Below are 19,610 nucleotides of genomic sequence, written 5' to 3'. Positions count from 1 at the left end.
TAGGGTTACCACCCCCTAGGGTTTTCCACCTACCTAACTGCAGCTAGGACTTTTCATCACCTAGGGTTACTGCCACCTAGGACCTAGGGTTACCACCTCCTATGGTTTTCCACCTGCCTAGAATCCACTAGGACTTTTACCTAAGACAACTTAGGACTTTCCTACAAGCTCAATCAATCTTGTTAGATCACAAGACAACTTAACGTTGGACCCTTTAACATAATCAAAATCTAGGTTCGATCATCTGATGCTTTCCGCACTAACAATCTCCTCCTTTTTATATTATGGCAATATGGTTCAAAGTTAAGTAAAACATAACAATAAATAAAGGAATTTAAGCATGAGCATAAATACAATAATGTATAAAAAAACTCCCTTATGCTCCCCCTTTCATAAAAATTATGTTTAACTCTTAACTTTTAACTTTTCTCTCCCCCTTTGATATATATCAAAAAGGAGAGAAGTTTGTTTGAAAATTTTTTTTTACTTTGTTTAACTTTAAGCTCCCCCTAAAGGGTAGTATTTAAAAAAACTTAGTTAAACTTAGCTTTGAAAATAATTACTTTAAAAAACACTTAGCTAAATTAGAAATACTTTGAAAATACTTACCTTTTTCAACAAAGACTTAGCTAAACTTAAGCTTTAAAATTAGCATAGCCCGCTTGCACACTTGGTCAGCCACGTTTTGACAGGAACCCCTGATCGCGGGTTCGATCCCCTCTTTCGCCTCTTTTATTTCAATTTATTTCCTATTCCTTACTGCTTAAATACATTTCGTTCCATATTCATTCACAAAACAATTGTGGAACAGTTGGCTAGCTGGATTAAGTTAAGGCTCGATTCAGGTCCGAGGTCCACGGTTTGAATCTCGGCTCGAACATTTTTTGTCAAAACTTCTTTCGTTTAGTAAAAATACCAAACGACCTCCAAAAATTACATAAAAATACTCTAAAAATTCCTAAAAATCTCTAGAATATTTTAAAAGTATTTCTAAATATTTTTAAGGATATTTAGAACTTGAAATAGGGAAAATTGGGTCATTACAGTTGCCATCTTAAATTCAGACTCAGATTTAGCTATCTCTTCTTTGGCCATCAGTGCTATGTAATCGGTCTGATCCGATTCTTCTAAGTCTGATTCGGAGATTGACTCTAGATATTCATACTCAGATTTGAACTTAGGTTTGACTTGGTTGTCTGGCTCTGAAGGAATCTCATGAAACTTGATCAATTTCTCCCAAAGCTCTGAGGTCCACGGTTTGAATCTCGGCTCGGACATTTTTTGTCAAAACTTCTTTCGTTTAGTAAAAATACCAAACGACCTCCAAAAATTACATAAAAATACTCTAAAAATTCCTAAAAATCTCTAGAATATTTTAAAAGCATTTCTAAATATTTTTAAGGATACTTAGAACTTGAAATAGGAAAAATTGGGTCATTATAGTTGCCATCTTAAATTCAGACTCAGATTTAGCTATCTCTTCTTTGGCCATCAGTGCTATGTAATCGGTCTGATCCGATTCTTCTGAGTCTGATTTGGAGATTGACTCTGAATATTCATACTCAGATTTGAACTTAGGTTTGACTTGGTTGTCTGGCTCTGAAGGAATCTCATGAAACTTGATCAATTTCTCCCAAAGCTCCTTAGCATTGTTGAACTTTCCAACTCGATCAAGCTCTGAATTTGTTAGTCTGCATAGGAGAGTACATGTTGCTTTTGCATTTGCCTCTATTTTTCTTCTTATTTGTGCATCCCACTTGTCACAGGTGATGGACACACCTTCTTCGGTGGGGAGTGTAAATTCGATCTGGACTATGGTCCATATCTCCACTCGGGTCTTTAGTTGGTACTCTATCTGGTCTTTCCAATATCCAAAATTCTCGCTGGACAAGAGTGGTAGGTGTGTGGTGTTGTACCCATCTTAGTAAGCCATTAAAAAAGAATCTCACACACAAAAAAATAATAACAAATATTCTAAGACTTGGCTTTGGATTAGTAGTGTGGGAGAAAAATAAACTAGCAATTCAATAATTTCGAGAAAAAATAATAAAATATTAATAAAAAATATTATTACAAATTTTGGTAACTGTGATATTTTACTAATACTAACTAATGGTGAAAAAATAAAAATAAAATTTTCAAAAATAATTTTGGAGGGAAAAAACGAAAGGTGTAAGAGACTTTTTTTAAGAAAAATGGTATATAATTTTGTTTCAAAAAAATCCCCTTTGCTTGATTGGTAGTTTTACCAAATCAGAGTGGCCTGACTTTGATACCAATTGTAGGATCATAAACGTGCTAGAGGGGGAAGGGGGGGGGGTGAATAACACTCGTGGGTAATTCGTTCGTTTCATAAAATACACAAAATACGCAGTGGAATAAAGAGACAAATAACACAATCGCAAACACCAAGAATTACTTGGTTTGGAGCCTGTGGCGACTTCTACTCCAAGGTCCACACGTGAGAGTGCTTTCGATGGGCAATCACTATAAGTTCAAAAAGATTTACAAAGAAACAATACAAGTATGAAGCTTTACAAATATGAATTACAACTTATTACCAACGACTTGGTGAAATCAATCTTCTGGCTTTGATCGTCGTCGGAGCAGCGTTTAGACATTCTGGAGTGTGCATATTTGTTTGTTCTTGATCTCAGAAAGGTGTTGTTCTCGAAGCTGCTGGTCGACCCTCCATTTATAGCTGAGGTAGACCTGATCCAGATCCATTGATCTCGGGATCAGTCTTTGACCCAACTACGATCGGTCGACCGATCCAGGTGTTCGGTCGATCGATCCAGGTGTTCGGTCGATCGAACCCTCTGAACCTGCCCAGCTTCTCGTCCACATGCTTCTATCGCCTGGATAAGTCTTCATTCGATCGACTGATCCTGTTGTTTGATCGACCGATCCCGCTGACCTTGCTGGTCTATCTGATCTGATCCACCCGACTCGACTAGGTCACGACTTATCTGTAACATCCGTAAAATTTCTCTTTTCCAAAAGAGAAAAAATAAAAGAAATAAAATATATTTATAAATGACCCGGGCTAGGATTGAACCCTAGACCTCTGGCTTGAGATTTGTTTAAGTAGCCATTAGGAGGTGGTAAAGCATCACATGAGCAATATGAAACAATGCATTATATGTGGAGAGATGCTTCAACTTCCACTTGGTATAAAAGGGAAAGGAAGAGATGAAAACCTAACTTTTCATCTTCCTCTTCCTTTACTCTCTAGCTGAATCCTCTCTTGTCCCCTTTGTGGTTTCGACCAAGATCAAGAAACCTAGGCCCAAGGTTCTAAGTTCTTCAAGTGGAGGATCTAAGAGGAGAGTTTTTGCAAGGATTGGTATGCGGGTGAAGGGTGACTCGAAGATTAAGGCATACGAGGGAGGATTTTTTCTTCCCTACACCTTATAATAGTAAGATCTAGCGAAAGGAAGTAAGTACCCCTCACCTGCAGTATAAGTTGCTTCAAAGATGCATTTTGTAATGTCTTTTATGCATGATTTAGAAGATACATGTTGAGATACGCTTTAGACATGTTAAGGAAGATGCATGTCATGTTATGTATGATGCCCTCTAAAGTTTTAGGGATTAAGAGCATGTGTAGGAAATCTTGAATTGCTTCCCATTTAGTTTTGGGGCTAAGAAGCAAATTCAAGTGCCCTAAAGTGCTTCCCTATAAGTGTAGGGGGATTAAGCGCACATAAGGTGTTTGTTTAAATAACAAGAAAGTGAAAGTAAAAGAAATCAATAGTTAAAAGAAAGTATTTTAATTTAGAAAGGCATGTACTGAACACAAGATCCATGGGTGGGCTCCTAGATCGCCCCTAGGCCCCTAGATCGCCTAGTAGTACCTTAATGGATTCGGTATTAGCTACCTCGGATCTTATTAAGGATGCGCACAAAGTGGTACAATATCGGGCCCAAAGCAAGTTGTTTATTATTTTCACTAGTTATGTAATATAAAGTTTTCAAAATTCATTGTTTGCTTTAGTGGAAGCATTCCTATGGTCGAGAACCTGAGTTATAAAGCGCAGTATTGATGAACTCTATAGTAAGCCAAGATTTCTGTTTTCATTACATTACCAGCATACTTTTAAGTTGATGTTTTGCATGATAAACCTGTTTAAAAATACATGTTATGCACATATTTCTGAATTATGCATTTTAGCGTGAGTTACTGTCAAGTGCATGTTTGTGTTTTCCCTAATCAGTTTTAAAAGCATGTTTCCATTATTGTACTTTCCTCAAGCAGTTTTAAAAAGCATGTCTTCTTTTAATGTATCGTTTTGTGAGTAGATGGTACTTACTAAGCATCCGCTTATAGATTTGCATTTCCTTATACTACAGATAAAGGAAAAGGAAAGCTTGAGTAGGAGGAGGTAGCAGGGGCAGTGTTTGTGGGTGTGTGTCATGGAACAATGGAAGGAGATCGGAGAATTTGTTATTATGTGGAACATGTTAGAACTTGAGTATTTTCTTCTCTCCGTTGTACATAAAATACTATCATTAATTGTTTAGGATGAATTTATTGGTTTGGCAGAATTTAGAGTGGCAAGGATAAGTGAAAAAGGGGAGAACAAGCTCTTTTGGTAGAGCAGGGGTGACCCTCCGCACGGCCCGTGGCACAGCCGTGCGGGTTCACACGACATACCACTGCCTTCTCTCGGCCAAGGTGACACGGTCGTGTGGAATCACAATGCCGTGCACCTCTTCCTCTTGGCCAAGGTGACACGGTTGTGTGGAATTACACGATCGTGCACCTCTTCCTCTCAGCCAAGGTGACATGGTCGTGTGGAATCACACAGTCGTGCACCTCTTCCTCTCGACCAAAGCTACACGGCCGTGTGGATTCACATGATCGTGCCTCTCTTCCTCTCGGCCAAAGTGACACGGCCGTGTGGGTTCACACGATTGTTCCCCTTTTCTCCTCTGCCAAGGGTCACGACCATGTGACCCTCACACGGTCGTGCCCTGCGCCAGCCGGGAGTACACTACCTATCAGGGCCACACAACCCAGACCCGTTAGAAGCTTTAGACTCCCTTTCAGCTGTGCTTGGCTCCAAGTTATGTCTTACCAGTCATAACAAGTTAGAATAGATTTATGGACTGAGTAGCATATAATAGGTAACTAAAATTTAGATTTACAAAAAGGGTAACGTCTGTCCTGTAAGTTAAGGTAATTAGAAGGGCGGGCGTTTCAGTTTAGTATCAGAGCAAGTTCCATCCTTCCGTCACACACCTCAAGCATTGATCCTGCAGCTTCCAAGTAAGAAAGTACCATTTTCATAACTTTTATGCATCTAGTTTCCATTATGATTAGTAAGAAATGCTTGTTAAGATTTAGCATGCTTATATATGAAAGTAGTGAGGATAGCAAGTAGGAATGAGGATGGGCTGACGTATGTCTCACTGGTTTGGTTAATGATATGTAGAATGGCTAGAGGATGACCGGCTAGACCGCCGAGAGTTAATGAACCTCAACCAGTGGAAAATGAATCTGGACCCCAGCCCAACCTTCTAGAAGTAGTAGCTCAGCTGCAGAGACAATTGGCGGAGCAGCAGCAGGTTATTGCCACCCTGACTGCTAACCAGCAAGCTCCTCCTATAGTCCCACTAGAAGCCAATATGGTGGCACCTATTACAGTAGAAGTTCCATCAGTTACACCTATAACTCTAGTAAAGGAAGTGAGACAAGAAGCATACCTCATCCAATGGCAGAAACTGAGACCAGAGAATTTCTCTAGCACCAATGAACCATGGGATGCTCAGGTATGGTTCAAAACCCTGGAGATCATAATGGAGCTATTGGAATGGCCAGAGGTAGAAAAGATTAAGTGTGCTTCCTTCTACTTTAATGGTGATGCAAGAATGTGGTGGGAATGGGTCAAGGCAAAATGAAAAGTGGATCAAATGACTTGGTCTGACTTCGAGACTGAGTTCTTTGAAGAGTTCGTCCATATGCGAGTCACGAATAAACATTATGATGAGTTCACTGAATTTTGACAAGGAAATTTATCAGTGGACGAAGTCGTGAAGAAATTCAATAGACTAGCTCACCTATGCCCCCGAGCTGGTCAACACGGAACGAGAAAGGGTGAGGCTAATGCTCAAAATGCTGAGGCCGGAGAAAGCTCTAAATGTAGCTAGCGGAATTAATAGACTGCAGACTGTAGAAGAGTTGATTAGTAGTGCCCTGATCACAGAGCATTACCTGAACAACATCAAGTAGCAGAAGCCAATACTGATTGAGAATAAAAGTCAAGGAAGTTCTGGCACTCAGAAATCCCAGGGCAAAGGTTCAATTTGGAACGGGAGCTCCAAGAGGAAGCAGTAGAGCAATAAAAAGGGAGGATTCGTAAGCAAGCAACCTAAGTATGCTACGTGTCCCACGTGTGGAAAGATGCATCCTGGAATCTGTCACAAGGGCACTAGTGGTTGTTATACATGTGGTTAAGAGGGGCATATAGCCAAGTATTGCCCAACCAAGATCCACCTACCCCCAGCACAACCAGTTCAGTATGGAGACAAGCAGGAACAGTTACACCAGATGCAGGTCGCGTTTGAGGGTCCTTATATTAGTCAAGGCAGATTGGAGGCTCCACCAAGTGCTACAAATGCTCGAGTTTTCTCCCTTACTAGAGAGGAGGTAGCAAACGCCTCCACTATTGTCACAGGTCAGATACGCATTTTTAGTCCATATACAACTGTGATATTTGATACTGGGGCAACCCATTCGTTTGTCTCTATAGAATTTGCCGAAAGAATAGGTATACACCCGGAGGTCCTATGCGGACAATTCTTGATGACACTACCCTCGGGAGAGATAATGATATCTACGCACTGGCTACATGTTGTGCCAGTCAAAATTTCAGACAGAGAACTGTACAGTGACCTGATAATGCTGAACATGTCTGATTATGATGTTATTTTTGGGATGGACTTTCTGAGCAAGTATGGTGCTTCCATCGAGTGCCATAAGTGAAGAGTCCTATTCCAACTCGAGGCAGAGTCTAAGTTTGAGTTCATCAGAGTATCAAAGAAGAGAACCCAGAAATTCTTATCGGCCATAAAAGCTCAGAAAATGTTAGCCGATGGATGTGCCGGGTTTCTAGCTCATATGGTTAATACCTAGCAAGAAAGAGACCAAAAGCTAGAGGAAGTTAGAGTCGTATGTGACTACCCGGAAGTGTTTTCGGATGAGTTGCTAGGCTTAGCTCCGGATAGGGAAATTGAATTTGAGATTGAACTCATCCCTGGTACCCATCCAATCTCAAAGGCACCCTACCGTATGGCTCTTGCAGAATTGAAAGAACTTCAGGGACAACTACAGGAACTACTTGACAAGGGTTTTATTCGCCCTAGTCACTCACCATGGGGAGTTTTGGTGTTATTCGTAAAGAAGAAGGACGGGTCCATGCGAATGTGTGTGGACTACCGAGCGCTGAACAAAGTAACAATCAAGAATAGGTATCCCTTGCCGAGAATTCATGATCAATTTGATCAGTTAAAAGGAGCCACAATCTTTTTCAAGATAGACTCGCGGTTCGGATATCATCAAGTGAAAGTGAAAGCGGATGATGTACCGAAGACGACATTCCGAATGAGGTATGGGCACTACGAGTTTGTAGTTATGCCTTTTGGAGTGACGAACGCTCCTGCTACGTTTATGGATCTGATGAATAGAGTATTCAAAGCATATTTGGACAAGTTCATAATCGTCTTCATAAACGATATCCTTATATACTCTAGAACTCAGGAAGTGTTGGTGTAAGTTGCACCAGAATCAAACCTGAGTTTTGATGTTGTCAAAGGTTCAAGTTAAGTCTTGTTGTGATCTAATAAGTTGACTGAGTGTGCAGGATGTTTACTCAACCGGGAAAGACCTAGTTAGAGGCTAGGCAGGAAAAATCTTAGCAGATCGTGGAACCTAGGTGAAAGTCCAAGTGGGTCGAGGGAACCCGATGCTTAGCGGTGTGATCGAGAGGTCTGGAGGACCTAAGATCAAAGGAAAAGTCCTGGGGAGCCGATCAATGCTTAGTGAAAAGTCAAAACTAGATCTGGAGGATCTAAGTTTGGCAAGTAGGTTGAGGTAAACAACTGGAGGAGCGACAGTGAGGTCGGGTTCCCGAAGGGAACAACCTTAGGTCGCTGATCCAACTGATGAAATCGGGAAGGTTTCAAAAGTTGAGATCAAGACAGTCCTATTGTCGTGCATATTCTTGCTTTATATATTATTGCTCTAACATTTGTTTTGCAGGAGATTTTTTTAGCTAATACTGTTTTGCAGATCCGAGCTGATCTGTTGACCGAATAGTAGGATCGGTCGACCAAACCAACCAGAATCAGCACAGAATCAGGTCAGTTCAGAACTGAGTCCAAGTCAGATCAAAGCTTGATCGGTCGACCGAACCGTAAGATCAGTTGACCGAACCATAGTGACTCAGCACAGGACAGATCATCAGCACCGATCAGTAGCAAAGGAAATAAGCTGATCGGTCGACCGAACCTGGGGATCGGTCGACCGATCCAATCAACATTTATTCAGCATTAAATGATGATCTCGGCAGAATCACGACGAACAGGGAAGGAGGCTGTTCGGTCGATCAAAAGGCATGATCGGTCGACCAAACCATTAAAGACCAGTAAATGCGAAAGATCGAGCCAGCTTCGAACTTGAGCCAGGAAGGAAGGGAGAGGGTTCGGTCGACCGAACCTCCAGTACATCTATAAAAATAGTCTCGAAGACGGAGGCATTAGAAAATTTTTCTGATCGACTCTTGTGCTCTTTTGCAAGCTGCTCACGCTACAAGTCCTCATCAAATTTGCAAGCAACTTCATCCGATTGCTGACCGAGCTATGATTTACTACTACTATTGTCGGTTAAAGAAAAAGTTTTAAATGCGCGATATTCACCCCCCCTCTATCGCTCCAAACGATCTATCAATTGGTATAAGAGCAGGTTAGCTATGAAATTTCTTAACCGATTTTCAAAGCAGTTTTTTTGTTTAAAAACTTTTTCTTTTCTTTTAGAAATATTTTTTTTATTTATTTCATTTTCTTCTCAAGCACTACTAATCCCAAGATGAAAGTCTTGGAAATATATTTCTCTTAATTTTTTTCTTGCAAGGATGTCAAACTCTTATCAAGAAGGTTACAACATCGTAAGGCCTCCATTGTTCAAAGGAGAAAACTTTAGTTATTGGAAAAATAGAATGGAGTGCTACTTGAAGTCCAACATCGAGCTCTAGTTCACAATCCTAAAAGGTTACACTCTACCGACAAAAGATGGAACAACTTTAGAACCAGAAGAATGGACTCCTCAAATGATCAAGAAGGCTCAACTGAATTACAAGGCGATCAACACTATTCAGTGCGGGCTCACAATGGAGGAGTTGAACCGAGTCGGTCCCTACGACAACGCCAAAGAATTGTGGGTCTCACTAGTCAAACTACACGAAGGCACCGACGACTCGAAGGTAAACAAAAGGGATTTGCTTTTAAACAATTTATTTAATATAAAAATATTTCCTGGAGAGACGACCTCGCAACTACACGCTCGTCTGAAGGATATACTTAACCGCCTCCACCTAATCGGACACAACCTAGAAAACCGTGACACTATAAGGTATGCTCTGAACGTCTTTCCGAGGAATGCTTTGTGGGCATCGATTGTAGATGCCTACAAAGTTTCCAAAGATCTTTCAATTCTTAAGTTAGATGAGTTATTTTGTGAATTGGAATTACACGAATAGTCTAACACAAGCCATGTCAAGAAAGGTGTAGCGTTGTATACAGGTTCAAGCAAGGAAACAAAATCAAAAATGAAGATCGAGTCAAAAAGCAAACCAGACTCGGACTCAACGAACGAAGAAGAATTAGTCAACATGGTCCGAAGGTTGTTGACTAAGAAGACATTTAGAAGAAGCACCAAGAAGATCCCACCGAACCAGATCCAAAACAAATCAGAAGTGATCTGTTATGGATGCAACAAGAAGGGACATTTCAAAAATGAATGCCCAAATCGTAAAGAAGAAAGACCCAAATCAACAAGACGAAAGAAGGCTCTTCAAGCGACATGGGACGAAACTTCTTCCGATGAATCCGACGTGGAGCAAACAAAGCACTGGAGCCATCTTGCATTTATGGTAAGAAATGAAGATTCCGGGTCTGAGTCCGACGAAGAGTATGAATCCGAGATCGACATCGAGTCCGACGAAAGCAACGGATTAGAAGATCCAAATATGGTAACAATTTATTCCAAGTCTAATTTACTTAAAGTAGTTAAATGTTTGTTTAAAAAATTATCGAAATATGAAAAAAAAAATAACTTGTTACTTAAGGAAATAGACCACCTTAAGCAACAAGTTAACTTGAGTGACTTGACTAACTGAGTTCAAGTCAGAACTTCAACTCAAGTTGAAAAACTTGAGGAAGAAAATTCCGATTTGAAAGGTCAAGTCGAGCGACTCAAGAAAATGTTGGAAAGGTTCAAAATGGGATCCAAGTGTCTAAATATGGTACTTGGATCGCAACGAGCCGTGTACAACAAATCAGGACTCGGTTACAAATCCAAACAAACAAACAAATCATACTTATCATTAATTAGTCAAAATACTAGAAGGCAAGTCCAAGCATGGGTTCAAACAAAAATTTTAATCAAACAAATTGAACCAAATCTATACTTGGTCCCTAAGAGTCAAATCCATTACTTAGATAGACCTTATCTAAGCTATGACTCAGGGGGAGCAAGTAGAAAAATAATACAACCAACTTGATTAACCAAACTCAATACTTAGGACTAGGTTTATTTCTGCTTAGAACGGTTCGATGAAAAAGGTTTACCAAACCCTATAACATAGCATCGGAATGGATTGGGATGATAGTACATCAAGGAATCTTTGTCAAAGGCATGTCTAGGCTGAATATGGAATTTTACCTGGTGCACTCTTAGTGGATCTGATCGAAGCTACTCCAGTCAAACATGGGCTAGTTAGACCAAAATTTAGTATTAAGATTTTTGGGTGGGAACAGTTTGGAAAGCCTTCAGCAAGTAGTCTAATGATATCCAAGTAGGTCATATGCCTCGCCACTGAACTGAAAGCTTATCCTTAGGAAGCCTGCTTGATTACCCCAAAGCTAAGTTTGAATCTAATATGGGTTTAATAATCTTTCTCGAATAATTAAGTCAAAACTTTAATTCAAAATTAATTATCAAACCTAATTCAAACTTTAATTATATCAAACCTAATTCAAACTTTAATTCAAATTTTTTTATCAAACCTAATTCAAACCTAATTCAAACTTTAATTATATCAAACCTAATTCAAAATTAATTCAAACTTTAATTCAAAATTAAGTATCAAACCTAATTCAAACTTTAATTATATCAAACCTAATTCAAACTTTAATTTAATTCAAACTTTAATTCAAAATTAATTATCAAACCTAATTAAATTAAATTATTAAAAAAAATTTAAAAATTATTTTAAAACTAATTAAAACTCATTTTAAACTTATTAAAACTTATTTTAAACTTATTAAAAATTATTTTAAACTTATTAAAAACTTTTTAAAAATTATTTTAAAACTTTTTAAAAATTATTTTAAAACTTTTTAAAACTTATTTTAAAACTTTTTAAAAATTATTTTTAAACTTATTAAAACTTATTTTAAAACTTTTTAAAAATTATTTTAAAACTTTTTAAAAATTATTTTAAAACTTATTTTAAACTTATTAAAAATTACTTTAAACTTATTAAAAACTGTTTAAAAATTATTTTAAAACTTTTTAAAAATTATTTTAAATCTTGTTAAAAATTATTTTAAAACTTTAAAAAAAATTATTTTAAAACTTATTAAAAATTATTTTAAACTTATTAAAAATTATTTTAAACTTATTTAAAATTATTTTAAACTTATTAAAAAACTATTAAAAATTATTTTAAAATTTTTTAAAAATATTTTAGACTTATTAAAAATTATTTTAAACTTATTAAAAATTATTTTAAACTTATTAAAAACCTATTAAAAATTATTTTAAAACTTTTTAAAATATTATTTTAAACTTATTAAAAATTATTTAAAACTTATTAAAAATTATTTAAAACTTATTAAAAACCTATTAAAAATTATTTTAAAATTTTTTAAAAAATTATTTTAAAATTTTTTAAAAAATTATTTTAAACTTATTAAAAATTATTTTAAATCTTATTAAAACTTATTTTAAAACTTATTAAAAATTATTTTAAAACTTATTAAAATTATTTTAAACTTATTAAAATATTAATTAAAAACCTATTTAAAACCTAATCACTTACTTGATTCGAACATTAAATAATAAATATTAAATGCATGTCAATCAACTAAAGTTCAGAACAACTTACTCACTTAATCCTTTAACCACACTTTGGTTTCATCTTACATTTTGTAGGATTCCAAAGGTCTGGATAAATGGATCTTGGATAGCGGGTGTTCCTGACACATGACTGGGGATCAACACAAATTTATCAACATTGAATTAAAAAACTTAGGGTCAGTTGCCTTTGGAAACAATGACAAGCTAAAGGTAATTGGTACAGGTGAAATTCAATTACAGTCCAACATTTCAATTAAAAAGGTTTTTTCTTGTTGAACATTTTAATTATAATTTGCTTAGTATAAGTCAACTTTGTGATTCAGGATTTAAAGTTAAAGTTTTAGCTTCTGAATGCTTAATAAGTTATAATGACTCAACTAATATATTACTAAAAGGTTTTAGAGATAAAAATATATACTTTATTCATCTACCTAAAACAATTTCCAAATGTTTTCTAACAAATAATGATGAAACTTGGTTACAGTGCCGGACCTGTGATTTTGGGGCCTGAGGCGAGCACAAAAAAATGGTGCCCTCAAAGTTTGACATTCATATATTTCCAATCAATGTAAATATAACAATATTTTTAATTCTAGAAATAAAAAATAAAAAAATATCATCCAAAACAATATGTCATAAGCAAATCTTAATATAATCAAAATGATCCAAACAAAATATAAAATTCATCTTCCGGACCAATATATGTCACTTGAATATTGCTCGCCTCGCAGTTTTAGAAGCAAAAGTATTGATTAAGTTAGCATAATCAACTTTCTCAACCACTTTTTTCTCGATAGATAACATAGCCAAGCCATTTAGTCTTTCTTGCGACATAGTTGATCAGAGATAAGTTTTGATCAATTTCAACTTGGAAAAACTCCTTTCGAAGATCTAACTGGTATAGTCAGTAAAATTCGATAAGCAATATAAGCATTTGGATAACAACTATCCATTTTCTTCAAATAATTCAGCACATCAATCGCTCTTTTTGATTCTCTTGGTAATGAGTGTCTTAACAACTTTAGTTCTAAATATAAATCTGATCCATCAACATCAGAGTGTCCATCATGTGTTAAAGACTCTTGAAGATTGACACATGAGTGTAAGAGACTATCATCATTAATATACTTCAATCTCTCCAAACTAAATAAAAATCCAAATGTTTCTTCATATTTTTGAAATTGTTCAAACCGAGTTTGAAGTGAAGAAAGAGCTTGATCAATTATAAATAAGAAGTAATTAACTCGAAAAGATTCTTTAGGAGACTGGGTTACCTCTTCACTATTGATCTCATTAAATTGTCTCTTTCTTCGGATGATGCGTTTTTCTCGAAAAATAGGTTCAATTCCCATTTCACTTGCAATATGTTCAGCTTAAATTAATGCTTGATCAAATCCAGATTCTCTAAACTCTTGGAGAGAAGAAATAAGTCCTTTTAATTGTCTAATAGCAATATCAATATCCATATTTTCTGCTTGGAGAAACTTACTAACAATGTTAATCTCATATAACAACTTATACCAAATTACCATTCCAAACACAAACTCAAAATTCTCAAGTTCAAATGATGCCTAACCCTCAGCTTCACTCTTTATTTTTGAGTCATCAGAAATGTTTGCCAAATCAATTAAAGCATCTCGTATTTTCGAAGTTTGATCTTTTATGGGCTTCACACTGTCAACATGGCTTTCCCATCGTGTCTGTGATAGTGGCTTGACTGTAAGACCTTGCACATGATCTTTGAAGATTTGCCACCACTTGGTAGAAGAAGAAAATAATGAATATATGCGTTGTATTACACCGAAAAAGGACATTGCTTTAGGACAACATTTCACCATATCACATAATGTGAGATTAAGATTGTGACATCCACATGGAGTGTAGAAAGCTCTAGGATTAATTTCAAGTAATCTACTCTGTACACCCTTATGTTTTCCTTTCATATTAGATCCATTGTCATATCCTTGACCTCTTATATTATCAATGTCAAGTTTGAGATTGTTCAAAATATTTTTAAGCTCTGTAAAAAGCCCAAGTCCTGAAGTTTCATTAACTTTCAAAAATCCAATCCAAAATTCTTCAACCGCTATTGCATTTTCTGAATCATCCACACATCTAATTACAAGTGACATCTGCTCCTCGTGACTTGCATCTAGAGTGCAATCAAGTATGACAGTGAAATACTTTGCATGTTTAATTTTTGCAACAATTGAACTTCTTACTTCAGCCGCCAACATCTGTATCAATTCATTTTGGATTTTGGGTCCAAGATAAGTGTAATGAATCTGTCTTTCTTGAACACACCGAAGGTGCTCCTCCATTATTGGATCAAATTCAGCAATCATTTTAATTAGCTGCAAAAAGATTCCATTATTCTCAACATAAAGCTTCTCATTATCTCCCCGAAGTGGCAAGTTATTCTTCGTAATTCTTTGCACAACTGCAATTATTCTCTTCAATACTTGTTTCCAATGTTCTCTCTCCTTGTTAATTGCTACTTGTATATTTTCATCAACTGTCTTTTTCTTTCGAAGTCTTCTTTCTAATTCAATTCAACTAGTCATGCAATCAATATGATCTTTACTAGTTTCATGAAGACTGAGACATCGACTGATATTCTTCCAATCTTTGTATCCTTCGTCAGCTAGATGACCAAGTTTCATTGTGGTTCTTTGAGTCTTGAATAGTTTGCAACAGAAACAAAAGATCTGTGATGGATTGAAGTGTCTGCCGGTGTTATCAAGAGGAAACAAAATATCATCATCTTTTCTAGGACCTCTTTCAACTAGAAAATCCCTAATATTTTGCATTTTGTCCCAATTTCCTAGATCATCAACATTTAAAGGGAACACGATCTCTTGATTTATATCTTCATCACTGTTATTTTCAGGCATATTGACTTCAACTTTATCATTTCCATATTGTTTTTGGTATTCATTTTGAAGTTCATTCAATTCACTATGTTTCTGATCATTCAACTTATTATCAGTGTCATCCTGATTCAGTTGTTCAGCTACTTCTGTTTGCTCTACTTTTTGGCTGTTAGTGAAGTACTTATTAAGACTTCCTACTTGGCTTTGAATTAAAGCTTCTTCCTTTTGTTTTTTCTTCCTTTTTTTTTGCTCCAGACAATTGTTTTCTTATAGGAAACATGTTTGCTAAAAGCCTAAATATTAATCTGCAACAATAGTTCATAGATTAAAATAGTTTCAACATTTAAATGTATAAAAAATTCACCAAATCATAATATGTGTAAATATCATCCTGCTAAATCATACTCAAATTTTTATCTAATATTAAAAACTATGGTGGACTAATCATATTCTTCGAGCACCCCCATTCAACCAGTAAAGAAGCAAAATAAAAAGAAGAATTGATAGTAGATTCAGAGAACTAGAGAAGTAAAGTGTCATCTCAAGAGAACATAAATAGAACATACTATTGTATCTTCCTCTTTCCCTTCCATTGTCTTTAAAATCTGCACATACTCTCTAATCTCAAGCCCTAATTTATAAAAGTTATGGTAAAAGAGACATTGAAGAGAAAAACTGGATGCACAATGTATCAGAACCACTAGAGTCGAGATGCAAGATTTCACATATATTGTTATATGTTAAGTTGGAAACGTAGAAAAACAAGCAAGATGCCACTGAAAGTTGAAAGTTCAATGCCTATATATTGATTATGAAAATTGTTAATTTAAGTCATGAAGATAGTAATTTTCATCAAATAACTTGCAAATCAAATCATTCATGAATAGTATTTATATTTGCCATTTTTCTTACTTTTTGGCAGCCAGCAGCCTGTCTTCCTTTTCTAATAGCAGCACCAAAAAGGAAAATTAAAAAGAAACCTTGAAATGAACAAAACGAAAAATTTTAGGGCTTTGAGAAATTTACTTCCAAGCATAGTACAAGATTCAGCAAGGACACAAGTCACACAACTCACCGATCTTAAGAAGCAGGAGAAGAGATGATCAAGAACAGTGCGAGCGATTAAGTAACTGCAACTCAGATCGCACCACTGGAATCTTTAAATTTGATTGGCGCAAACTGCGGGGGAGGACAAGCCGTCAAGGTGAGCGGAAGATGAATCAGCCGTCGTTGAGTCGCTGATGGCAAAACGACGGAGGCGGCTTGCAGCACTTCTGCCGTTTGGCCAAGGGTGAACTGATATGCGGAGAGGAGAAGCAACAACGTTTAGGGCAAGCCGGCAAGGAAAAATAAAATTAAATTAAAACAACAATAGAGCGTTTTTTTTTTAAAATTCGTATATATATGCTGCGCATATCAGATTTTTTTAATTATTTTTTTTAATTTGAATTAAAAAAATTAATACTTCTTTAGATAAATCCATAATACATAAATATATCCCCTAAACATGTTACAATACTCCATAAATATTTAAATTTATTTCATTTTCAATTTTTCTTTTTACTAAATACTATAATCCAACTAGAAAGTCTAAACCCTAGAGATAAAATCTTTTAAAAAAACAGCTTAAAAATTATAACCCAATTGGGAAACATCAATACTAAAATAAAATTTTAAAAGAATATTTTAATTAATTTTTTTAATTCAATTTTTTTTAAAAAATAATAACAGACAAAATCTATTATTTTTTTTAGATTTTTAATTTTAAAAAAAACAATATTTTCTTTTATATATCCCTAAGCCATGAATACATCCCCTAAACACATTACAATACTCCGTAAATACTTAAATTTATTTTTTTTTAATTTTTTTTTACAAAATACTATAACTCAATTGGAAAGTCTGAACCCTAGAATTAAAATCTTAAAAATAAAAATAGCTTACAAATTATAATCCAATAGAAAAGCCTCAACCCTAAAATAAAATCTTAAAAAAATATTTTAATTATTTTTTTAATTCAAAATTTTAAAAAATAATTAAAAAGAAAAAGAATTAAAGCTTATATCCTGCGCGACGTGCACAGTGGCGCACTGTGCACGTCGCGCATGATATCATATTCCTCGAGATATATATATATTATATATATTTATTTTTTTAAAAAAATTTTGGTGCCCCTGAAATTTGGGGGCCCGAGGCACTTGCCTCACAACTTTTATTAAAGGTCCGGGCCTGCTTGGTTATGACATAGGAGATTAGCTCATACTCACTTTAGAAATTTATTAAAATTAAGCAAACATGGGTTAGTAAAAGGTTTGCCAAAATTAGGGAATCCTATAAATAAATTTTGTAATTCTTGTCAACACGGAAAACAAATTAAAACGACTCATAAACTTACAAATCAAAATAGAACAAATAGAATAATTGAATTAATACATTTACATTTATTTGATTCTCATGGAATAAAATCTTTGAATGGATACTCTAATGACTACTCTAAATATACTTGGGTAAAATTTCTATCTAATAAAAGTGAAACCTTTGAAACCTTCTGGTTTAGAGTATGGTTAGCATGAACAGCCTTGATCTAGCTAGCATGAACAACCATATTATAAGGATTTGGGATTTGTTTATTTTGCTACTTTATCTAGTATCCCAGTATTTAGCTCCTTGCAGTTTTGTAATCTTCCTGTACTACCGTAAGCATGAATAGCATTTTCGTTGCTACTCAAAGGGCAAGAACAACCCTTTATTTAGTTAGAATGGGTTTAGCATTTTCCTTGCTACTCAAAAAGGCAAGAACAACCTTTATTTAAAGTATGTAGTGTTAGTTTCTTGGTTTTCTTGAACATGAACAACTATTAAGCTTATCTTGTAGTTTGATTGGCTTTGCTTTATTTTTATAGCATGCTCAGTTAGTGGCAATCCTCTACTTATTAGATATACTTACAGTGTTCTAGTAAGCTCTATTAGGAGATTATGAGAAGTTATGAGTAGAGAAAAGACCAAGGTCTAGTTAGAAAAGATAACAAGTAATTTAAAGTAAGAGGTTAGTACCCGACTTCCAAGGTTGTCGTTAAACAAATCCAGGTGACCAATTCCAAGGTCTTGGCCCTGGTAAGACCAAGGTCTTTACCCTCATAGGACTGGAGGCTCGCTACCTCAGTCTCTATTAGAGAGCGCACATTTGGTACTAAGCCTGGGCCCAAGAAAGAGAAGAAGAAAGTTAAATATTAATTTCAAGTATAAGGCTATAAGTAAATAAAACAAGTATCACCTATATTTAGAACTAGCAAAGTCTAGCTCTTATAATTCTAAGCAAACAGTATTAGTTTTCATTTGCTTCCTTATGAGTTTATTGAGCATGATTAGTTTTATTTCTGTATATGCGATTTAGTTTTAATTCTTTGTATATCATGAGTATGCATTTAGTGCTTTGCTATTAGATGAGCGTGAGTAGTTTTACTAAGCATTTCGCTTATAGATTTATTTTCCTCCTACTGCAGATAAAGGAAAAGCTAAAGTATAAAGAGGAAGGCGACAAGGAGGATGCGTGATGGATGTGTGTGATGTTGAACTATGGAAGCCTCGGGACTTGGCTAAGAAGTTGTTTAGAGTCCTTCTTTAATGTTATTAGAGAAGTTGAGATTGTTAAAGAGTTGTTTCCTTTTTCTTATGTTGCTAATTGAGTCTATTCCGCATTGTTAGTTTAGTTGTTTCCCACTGTTGGAGCTTTATTCATTTGCTATTGCTAGAATAGTTTTTTTAAGTTGTTGTGTCTTATTACTGCGTGGTTGTGAAATATATATACCAGCCGCATGTGGCTGATGGTTTATTTTGCATGTATTGATGATTATTGTCACCGGTACAGGGGAGACTCTGCCGAAATTTTTCGGTAGGAACTTCTCTGGGGCCGTGATAAATTTAAGTGTTGGTAATAATAGCATAAGTAACACTAGTAAGTAGAGTAATAGATAAGTAACGGTCACCCTTAGAGAGTAGTAGTATAGATAAGAAGGGTGGTCGTTACAGTTGGTATCAGAGCAGTTCCCATTCTCCAGCATCACACACACATCAGCATCAACATTGCCGTCTTCAAGTAAGAAAGTATTTAAGTTTTTCCTTTTATGCTTTCTTTATTATTTGCAGTAGAGAGTAATTGCTTATATGTATGCGCTTTAGTAAGATAGAAGTTTTGTTTTCTTTATTCATACATATGTTTGTTTAGAAAGGATGGAGAAGATATCAAGCCTTTTTCTTTGCATAATTAGATGGCAAGAAGAGGGTGTCCCCGTACCGCTCGTACCGAGGACTAGGATCAGGAGAACAAAGGCCCAGGCTCAACTGAGCCCAATCTCTCTGAAGTTGTTGCCCAACTC

The 19,610-nt window shown here is 35.6% G+C and overlaps 1 protein-coding gene across 1 annotated transcript in view; it reads right to left on the bottom strand.

Moving 5' to 3' along the window:
• Window positions 1-13,932: 13,932 nt before the first annotated feature.
• LOC122031431 (zinc finger MYM-type protein 1-like) overlaps window positions 13,933-19,610 on the bottom strand; it is a 45,804-nt gene continuing 40,126 nt past the window's right edge. The window contains exons 2-3 of the mRNA XM_042590548.1: window positions 14,946-15,400; window positions 13,933-14,903 (exon numbers count right to left, since the gene is read on the bottom strand). Of these exons, the coding sequence (XP_042446482.1) occupies window positions 13,933-14,903; window positions 14,946-15,400 (1,426 nt within the window). The remainder of the gene's footprint in view (window positions 14,904-14,945; window positions 15,401-19,610) is intronic.

This window comes from Zingiber officinale, chromosome 11A (genome assembly GCF_018446385.1).
Source record: "Zingiber officinale cultivar Zhangliang chromosome 11A, Zo_v1.1, whole genome shotgun sequence".
In the NCBI taxonomy this organism is placed as follows: domain Eukaryota; kingdom Viridiplantae; phylum Streptophyta; class Magnoliopsida; order Zingiberales; family Zingiberaceae; genus Zingiber; species Zingiber officinale.
The sequence above is the reverse complement of the archived record's forward strand: the minus strand, read 5'-3'. Positions and strand labels throughout refer to the sequence as shown.